The sequence below is a fragment of the Malurus melanocephalus genome, unplaced genomic scaffold, assembly GCF_030028575.1.
Source record: "Malurus melanocephalus ecotype Western Australia unplaced genomic scaffold, MMel_1.1 scaffold_119, whole genome shotgun sequence".
Classification (NCBI taxonomy): Eukaryota; Metazoa; Chordata; class Aves; order Passeriformes; family Maluridae; genus Malurus; species Malurus melanocephalus.
In genome coordinates, this window is record NW_026623351.1 from 1800453 (window position 1) to 1810215 (window position 9763).

Sequence of the window (9763 nt, forward strand, 5' to 3'; positions counted from 1 at the left end):
GCCCTTCAGGCGTGGGAACTCCATGGGAGAGACGGGCGCCGGGCGAGGCGCGGGACGCGCTCTGGGCGCGCTCCTTCCGCGCCCCGCCGCCCGCCGCTTCCCCGACGGCCGCCCGCGCCCCGCCGCCCCCGGCGCCGCCGTCGGTGCCATGAAACGGGCGCACCCTGAGTACAGCTCGTCGGACAGCGAGGAGCTGGATGAGGCCGTCGAGGTGGAGAAGGAGAGCGCAGACGAGAATGGGTGAGCTCAGGCGCGGTGGGCGCCGTGGGTCTGCGCCGCTCCCCCTCCCCTCCCCTTCTCCCCGCGGAGCCCCGAACCCCCCGCGRTGACCGGTGTCCCGCTGCTCTCCGCAGGAACCTGAGCTCGGCCCCGGGCTCTATGTCTCCCTCCACCACCTCGCAGATCTTGGCCAGGAAGAGGCGCCGAGGGGTGAGTGTCCGCCGGCCGGCCGCGGCTCTCCGCAGCCCGGCACGGCCTCCGCTGACCCCCGCTCTCTGCCCTAGATCATCGAGAAGCGCCGCCGCGACCGCATCAACAACAGCCTGTCCGAGCTGAGGAGGCTGGTGCCCAGCGCCTTTGAGAAGCAGGTAGCGCCCGGCGACCCTYTGCGCTGCGCCCCCATCCCTTCCCGGGAGGGAGCGTCACCCCCCGGTAACGTCCCTGGTTCTGCCTAAAAYGTTCCGTGCCTTCCCTTCTTTCCTAGGGATCAGCCAAGCTGGAAAAGGCAGAGATTCTGCAGATGACTGTTGATCACCTGAAAATGCTGCATACAGCAGGAGGGAAAGGTAAAGTTTTGTGCGTGACTGAGCCAGCCGCCCTGCAGAGAGGCTGCTGTGAGAGCAGTGCATTCCCGAGCATTGGCAGTGCTTGCACAAAGTGAACGGCAGCTCTCTGATGTTTCATCAGGAATTAGGGACTTTCTCTGCTTGATAAGATTTGTGGCATCACTGGCTCTGAAAGGTTTTGCGGTGCTAGCTCTGGATTGTTGCAGAGGAGAGTGTGACTGCGGGTCTCTAGCAGTGTGTCAGCGCTGTGAAGTGAATCAGCTTTTGGCAGCTTGGAAAGCGCAGTTATTATTGATGTCTAATGCTTGTTTCTCTAACTTTCTGAAAGTTAGAACAGAAAGAACGGAACTAGGAAAAAATACGGGATGAAGTGGTGAAAAGAATTAGCAGAAATGCTGAAACGTGCTTTTACGAAAAAAGTATTGTGCCTGCGTAAGTCCCCTCTGATAAGTTAGGACTTGTGTTTTTAATGAATTTCGGTGTGCTGTGGTTTTACTTGCRCAGGGGAGACATCGAAAGAACAAAAATACTTTCCTCCAGTGGCAGAGAGCAATTCCAGTTTAAAAATGGCAGTCTGTGACTGGTCTTGGGACTTGCAGCATCACAGCACAGATATAAAAGAAAAGCTTGTTAAACAAAAAAGGRAAAAAAAAGAGCTTGGCAGCTATTCTATGGTTGGGAATACTAACCACATCCAAGTGAAATATGCTTATAGGGGAGGGTGGAGTGGGGAGGTTACTTGTAGACAATGAGTAGAAAACAACATCTTAAGACTTCATTCTCTTCTTTTCTCTTAGGTTATTTTGATGCTCACGCTTTGGCTATGGACTATCGGAGTCTGGGGTTTCGAGAGTGCCTGGCTGAAGTTGCTCGATACCTGAGCATCATAGAGGGTCTGGACGCCTCTGATCCTCTGCGAGTCCGACTCGTGTCTCATCTCAACAACTACGCCTCTCAGCGGGAAGCAGCGAGCAGTGCACACGCTGGCATTGGACACATTCCTTGGGGCAGTGCCTTTGGACATCACCCTCACATACCTCACCCGTTGCTGCTGGCTCAAAATGGGCATGGTAACACCAGTACTACRGCATCTTCCACAGAGCCGCATCACCAGAGCAGAATTGCTGCCCCACATGCTGAAACTTCCTCACTCAGAGTGCCCCCAAATGGCAGCGTTGGACCAGTGCTCCCTGTGGTCACGTCTACTACCAAACTGTCTCCTCCTCTTCTCTCCTCCATGGCATCTCTGTCTGCGTTCCCCTTCTCGTTTGGCTCCTTTCATCTGCTGTCCCCCAATGTGCTGAGCCCGTCTACGCCAACGCAGTCAGCAGCGCTCAGCAAACCGTACAGACCCTGGGGGACTGAGATTGGCGCCTTCTAAGAACTMATTCTTTAGCAAGGGTGGGAAAGCCTATGAACCTAGCTGAGCTGGGTTATGCCACCCTTAAAGTTGAAGTTCTTAGTAACTGGGACAAAGGTACAGCTTCACCTTAACTAAGTTTGTCTAAAAACTGTCTCATTGGATTTTTCTTTTTGTTTTCTACATTTTTGTATTAACAGGTTGGTTTTTTTTTAATAGTTGCTGAAGTTGTCCAGAAATAAAATTACAATAGTGGTTTGTTAACACTTGTGTTAGATCTCTGCTGAGCATTTAAGTCATTTTTGTAAACAGTTTGTTTCAAATGTTTCATTTTTCCTGAGTACATCAGACTAGCTTTTTATGCAGAGATACCACCTATTATTGTTAGCGATGGCCTAGTTTTGTTATTAATTTTTCCAAGACCATTCTTCTCAGCATTTACAAGCTGTGTTTTTGTTAGTATTTTGACACTGAGATGCTCTATAAAGAATTACTGTTTTTGTAAACTATATTYGAGTCTTATATTTCTGAGCAAAGCGTTGACAAATCAGATGGACCTGCTTGACCAGTTTTATCTAAGAGCCCAGTTTCTCTTTCTTCTGAAGTTGTTTGTGTCCCTACTAGACATTTACTCACCTCTCAGAACCACTACACTATTTCTGAAAGGAGCAGTATGAGTGGGGAGGGTGCAAAAGTCAAATTTTGCACGCTGTATTGGTGGTGGGTTTAGTTGCTGGGGAAGTTACAGGAATTAATTTGTCACCTGCAGTTATCTTCCAGCCAGAGCTGGTCACATGCATCTTCATTTCATAGGGCCAGATCCTACTTTGAGTTACAGTGGAGTAATTGTTCTGCTAGCCTGAATTCTTGGGTATCTGAGGTCAGACTCTTCTCTGTGAGCTTCAAATTTTCAGCTAAAACGATTGATGCTGTTATTTAAATAACCAATGGAATGGTACAGTGGGAACCTATTCAGTGCACAGCCTYGTTGCTTAACAGATGCATCCTAACCAGGATTAGGTGATTTTTCTATTGCGTTTTAGGTGCAGTTCAGTGCCCCTCCTCATTTTGTAAGGGTTCTGCTGTGTTCTCGTGTGCCTGAGAGTGTGTGCATGTAGATACATTTTGCTTGATTTCGTCAGAATCTTAATCTGAACAGGTTTACTGAGTGAATTCCTCTGGATGGGGTTTGCCTTCTGTTGTATCTGTGTTGTGGCTAAATAAAGRAGAAAGAACAAAGTATTTTAAATGACATGCTTGTCTGGTATATATCAGTGGAGAATTCTGTGCCTCTGGGTGTCACAGGAGATGTTGAACAATTGTTACTTAGTCCTGCTGTGGGCTTTTGTGTTTACTCTTTTCTCAAAGACTATGGCTTATGTAGCTATGCTAGCTGAGTACATGAAGAGCCAGGGTGCCTTGGAATAACAGTCAAGGGAGGAAAAATGTAGGATTTCTTTTGCACATCACTTTTATGTGCCTGGCAGTGTGTAGGCAGATAGTGAAGATACCAGGATTTCTGCTAGAGGAGAGGTTAGAGCTGCGCTGTGCTTGARTATTCTTAGTGATTTGTATTAACATTAAAAAGTGATCATCTTTACAAATGTGAAGTCCTTTTCTGTCTAACTCATGAAATTGTTATCTGTCCTATAGTTCTGGAAAGAAATTTTGTAGGTTCTTTTGAGGCTCAGATCACATTCAGTCCATTAGTGCAGAATTAGCCCAGGTCTCTGATCCTGCATTTGTTACTGAGTGGTATCGCCAGTGTCTAACACCCTTGCTTGAAATAAAAAAACCTGACAGGATTACAGGTTGATAGGTTTTGTCCTGATGCAGCCTGTCCTACSTGCAAATCTCTACCTGCAGAACTTCTGGAAGCACTTCACTTCTTTCCTGCACGTTTGGATTTATAGTACACTTGTTTTGGTAAATGGCACATCCTTGTCTGGGTTTAGCTCTGCCAGAATAGCAGAAAGAACTCGGCCCTGTGGGAGACGAGAGCTTTGTTTAAAGAGGGACTCTCGGGCCAATTAAGGAGTGGCATTGATGAGRGACTTTCTCGGAAGAAGGATTGCTGGGAGGCTGGAAAGAGCGGGAGAGCATTCAAGTGCGTAACCTTGTTTTACCTTCCTTCTGAGGCTGTAGGAGACCACTGCTAGAAATGAAATGCAAAACTCTGTGGGAGCTAGAAATACATAGGTGTTATTAAGGAGAGATTATAGAGCATAGTATTTCATGTAGAAACCTGAAATAAGAGGCTGTAAAATTCCAAATCCAGTTTCCTTTCACAGTATGTATTGTCTCCTGTTTAATTACGCTCTGCCCTGTCCCTAACAGGTTTTTATAGCAAATTAACAACTCCTACCTAGAAGATTGCTATAGTGCATGCAACTATTCTTTAGATCTTTTAATAAATGGCAATGCTTCTTAGCCTTTTAATGGTTATTTCATTGACATTCAAATGACTTTGCCTCCCTCTAAATAGCTRGCTCTTTTGTGTAGAAAGACCCCTATAATTATTTTTGTCCCACTGTCCTACCCTTGAATGGACTTCAGAAGCAGGGTGCAATAAAAGTTTCACTGCTGGTGTTTGTTTCTATCTCCACCGTCTTCTCTTTCTATTACAAATGACAAAGATATACATGAAAACTACTAATTTTATTCAACTTTTGTAGTAATTCTGTATTAATTTTTAGGGACTCAAAAATMTACTGATTGTTATAGAAAGAGATGAATGAATTCTAGGAACTCACAAAACCTAGTAATTTGAATGGAAAATGCATGGCCCAGTAGCTAAAACAGCAGGGTTGTAAGTCCAGGGCTGCTTCTRACTTGTAAATCTGTTTTGGCAATCACTTAATCCATATCTGTTCTGCCAGCTGTGAAACACGTATGGCAGTGCTTAGTCTCCTTTTCTCAAAAGGCAGGGCTAGTTGGAAATTTTCTATATGAATGAAAAATGATGTTATTTCTCAAAAACTGTAGTTCTGAGGTGTTCTGCTATTTKTCTTTCCCACAGGATTCTAGGTTTCCCAAGACAAATTGAGAAAAGCAAAATAAGCTTGCTTCTAAGGCAGATAGATACCTTTGGAGCCCAAACCATTTACTTGTTTGGCCCRTTGCTAAAGAGAAATTCAGGAGCACAAGCTTAACCAGAGGGATGCTGAAAAAAAAAGGAAATGCATATGTGACTTGATCCCCGAGCCACCTTCAATTGCTTTTGATGACATGTCTCCATCTGGAAATCCTCGGTCTAAAGCTTTGTGTAGGATGTAAGATGATATGGTACTTCTTATAAGCTAATACTATCTTTCTGTATGATGGAAGCTGKATTTGAGTGCAGAATAAATTTAAAGGCTGGTAAATGCTGCACAAAACCAGATGCAAACCCCTGGAAGTCTGCTCTGTGCTTTGGCGTAAAGGAATAGCTGATGAAAGTGACATTTTTTAGCTTTTGGAAAGAAGCTGTCAGTAGTTCCTAAGACACTTTCTGTTCAGCGCTCCTGTCTTAACACAAGTAGCTTGACAGAGTTTATTAGGATCATGCTGAAAACCCCATGAAACCTGCCTATTGCTCTCTTCGCTCACACATCAGCATGTGAGTCCCCAGGTGACAGGAGCCTTCCTAGACTATTGCATAGTGGTGGGAAGTTTGCCAGATTTTTTTTCCCAAGCAACAAATAAGCCCAAGTGAACACAGATAAACTGAAATCCTTCTTCCTGTTTTATATTGTGTGCATACTCACAAATGTTTATTGCCAGAAACTCCCGGTTTGGATTGCAACACACACTACATGGAGCTGGAATTCTCTAGTGAATAATGCAGAGGTCATGGGCTTTGTGCTGGAAGGCAACAAAAATTATGTACAAAGCCCTTTTCTGAGGCTTTACATGAAAGGATGCCGAGATGGATTGTGGTATTTGTGACTCAGTACGCTGAGGCATGAATATGTTCATATATTAACCAGCCTACCTGACCTCCTAGGGTCTGTGTGTGCTTTGCCTGTAACTGAATGAGTCTCTCTCCACTTGCCCAGCTTGTAAATAAAAATTAGAACAGTCCCTTTCTTCTGGAGCCAGAAGATGTAGGCATTGACTCATGCTTGCAATATAGTAGTGTAACTGTGGTCATAAGTGTCGAAATGCCAGTGCATAGTAAGATACTGATACTTGAAGGTGTCTTTTGGGAGTCTGAAAYGTTCATTTGGTGAAGGCTTTCATTAAGGAAGTGCTTGAGTATTACATATTGTTCTCTCTTATTCCACCTAGTCCCATGAAATTTTTTGTCTATCAAATTCTACTGATTATTTATGCAGCTTGAAGGAGTGGACCAAACTGCCTCRCTCTGACCAGTGCTGTGTGCAGTCTGCCCAAGCCTCTCCAGCAAAATTCATAGACAGTGGCTCTCTTCCAGCTGTTTTTAATTTTTTTCCTCAATAAATGATATAACACAGCTGTATAATGCAGGAGGAGCTTTTCTAAGTGCTCAGGATGGCTGAGCAGCGGGGGCATTCTGCCCTGCTTGTAGACCCCCTAACCACATTAAATTGTTTGGAGCTTTTCAGTCTTTTACCAGGCTGCTCATTTCAGGTGAAGTCTCCTGGAAAGGAAGGGGGGAATAGCTGGAACAAGTTCTGCACATCCCTGCTCATTGGGRCAGCCTTGGCACAGGGAGGACTTYGCAGACCACACTTTTCTCTCTGCACKGAAGAGGTTTCTGGAGCTTTCCAGATGGCTTCTCCAAGGTAAGCTGTAAAGTCCAGGCACARACATCAGTAACAGGTTAAACAGGCACGTGCATTTCTCTGTTTTGCTCTGCTTTCACAGAAGAAAGGATGTTTGGAGTAGAAAAGTTGGTGAAGCAGCTCTGCGAGAGAATGGCAKGAGAAGGAAGGAAGGCTGATCTGTAGGATCAGAGGAAAATTGAGGCTGTGAACAGATGAATGAAGGGTTGCATTGTTTGCATTGCCTGCGGCAAAGGTACGGAAATACCTGACATCAGGTGGAAAAATAAGGTGCATGCCAGCATGTGGAGGATTTAGAGAGGGGAAGATAGTACTCAGTATTCATAATTTTTCTCAGTAGGAGCAACATACAAAGAGTGAGGCACATTATTTAAAGGCAATAAGGTGCTGAAACAAATGTGTGTGAATGCCTTCATTGAATTTGATGGGTCATCCCACTGGCTAGGGAGAAACCAGGGCTAGATGGACTATTGATGGCTGTAAGAATGCATCATAGCATGGTTTACTGATTGSATTTGTACAGTCTGGTCAAGGAAGTGTGAGGAGCTCAAGGAATTAAAGCATGAGAGGAGCCTTGACCCAACTTGGCAGAGAATTATAGGCWTCAGAATAACTGATAAGAGCACCTAATGACTGGCATCCTCTTCCACAAGGCCCTTAGCCTTCATCAGCAGTTATCTCCTAGCTGCTGGGGCAGCCACTTAGCTCCTGGGTTTTGGTGTGGTGTTTCTCAGCATGGTTTAGCCATTTGTGCACCTATGAGATTTCCTTCACCACTTCATGAGCAGGACAGGTGCATGTTCTGATCAGCAGTGGAAAATGAGCACTTCTAGTAAAAGCGAGTATGGAGCCTCCTTCTGAGGGACATCTGGTAGAGAGAACACAGAGCTCTTAACTTTTCTGATGTTAAATATCTGCTGTAGCTAGTGCTGATAATGCCTGGGTAATACCGCTTCTCATTGTCACCAAGCCTGCCTTCTTTAACATCAGAGGCCATTTCAGAGGCTGGATTTCAATAGCAAAAGATGAAAAGAGARAAATTGTCATTGGTTGCCGTTCAGYGATGGCTATGTGAAGGTTTGTRGGATTGGATAGTGATTATAAATGTAGCAAAGGGAACTGAAGTGTGTGCTGTAGGAACTCTTTTACATGCTGCACAGCAGGTATGTCTGTTTTTCACTTCACCAGGAAAACATCAATGTGATTGAACAATGTTCCCTGCATAATGTAGATGCCTAACTGTCTGTAGATTGCCCCTTTGAATTTCTCTGGGATTCATTGCGTCTTCTGTTAGGAGGAAATTATCAACAACAAGAGGAAATCCTGTACTAGTACTGAATAGTCCTTATTTTAAAGGTACTTCCCTTCTTGTGGGAATTGTATATAATCAGAACAACACTCCATAAAACAGATGAATTATTTTAGAAGGAGACAGGTCAGCCTTTTATTTAAAAGGTCTGACGTTATTGTGCATAAGAAAATCAATTGTTGGAGTGGATGACATTCTTCCACAAGCTGCCTGTGCTTCCCAAAGGTGGGGCAAAGTTTAAGGCATTGGTAACAGGAAGCCTGGGCTCCTTAGAGACTTTCATGTTTTCTGGAGCACGCAATGACAGAATGACTCTTTTTCTTCCCCAAAATAGCACCAGGAATAAGAATGATTAAACTTTACCCTGTTAAGAATCGCAATAGGTAAAGATGCAAATGGTGCACATACCTGTGGGCTAAACCCAAATATCCACTAGGTAGATGTGGGCAGGGGAAGGTGCATTRGTCAGCATTGTGCTGTAAATGCTGTGTGAGCAGAAAAAGAAGCTCTTTTGAAGACAGACTCTTCCAAAAGGTTTCTCTTTCCAGCTGCACRGACCTTTCCCACCACATAAACCAGTATGGGCTGAGCAAGGGACAGGTGCAGCTCCACCTGGTTGAACTACCTCATGGTCACAAGTGTCCTGGGATTTGGGGCACCAAATCCACCAAGCAAACCAAGACATGTGACTGTAGCTGTACARCTAAATGGTTGTCATTCCCTCACCTGTTAAAACCATGCCTGTTTCAAAGGGGACAGTGGAAATCCCACCTACTCCCCCCAAACAGCCAGGAAGCCGTGAGAGCCCTGAATGAGTAAGACACTAAAAAGAAAGAAACTAAAAGCAAAATGTGTTATGGGACTCTAGAAGCCTTTGGGTTGTTGTTGGTTTRGACAAAGTTTGCTTATTTTTTCTCTCCTGACTGGGAGGTAAGAAGGCTCCCTGCTTCTTCACGGTGGTGACAGAGGTTTGTGGGACTCTTTACACRGCCCCCTCAGACCTGACCTCATCCTGCCAGGAAACAGACTGAAGGCTTATTTTCTGCCCCTGCAGCACAGCAACATCTGAGGCTGAAAGCACAGCCTCAGTGGCAGGGCTGGCTGAGAGCCACAGGGGCCCAAGACTGGGAATTCCCATCGTCTGCCCCCAGGGACAAAGCTGAAAGGGTGACACATCAGCTTTCCTGGTAGAAAAATCCCTGTAGGTTTTTTTTTTTTTTTTTAGACTACATCAATATCCTCATAATGTGCTAGCCAGACAGTCTGACTTTATGCATTTTTTAAATGAAGAGGGAGCAATATTTAAATTATTCTTTAGCTTTCATTTTAGCTGTACACTTTTTAATGGGAGAAAAAAAAGGTTCAAAATCCCTTCTTATAGCCAGGTCTTCTCCTAGGAAGTGCAGCCTTCTCTTAATACTATTTTCATTGTTTTTCATGAAATATATACCCAGTCTGTACCAAATAGTTGCTGAGAAAGCTGTGATTCAAGCTTTGTATAATGCAATACTTTTTATACCAGAGTCTATTGGGAAACAGCCTGGTCAACTCAGCTATCTGCATT

At 44.7% G+C, this 9763-nt stretch overlaps 1 protein-coding gene across 1 annotated transcript; it reads left to right on the forward strand.

The window, feature by feature from the left end:
* The first annotated feature begins 50 nt into the window (after nucleotides 1-50).
* HEY1 (hes related family bHLH transcription factor with YRPW motif 1) lies at nucleotides 51-2656 on the forward strand. Its single transcript, XM_057370105.1, has 5 exons — nucleotides 51-240; nucleotides 354-429; nucleotides 504-587; nucleotides 704-785; nucleotides 1583-2656. The coding sequence occupies exons 1-5, from the start codon at nucleotides 149-151 to the stop codon at nucleotides 2164-2166; spliced, it is 918 nt and encodes a 305-aa protein (XP_057226088.1). The 5' UTR covers nucleotides 51-148; the 3' UTR covers nucleotides 2167-2656.
* Nucleotides 2657-9763: the final 7107 nt, after the last annotated feature.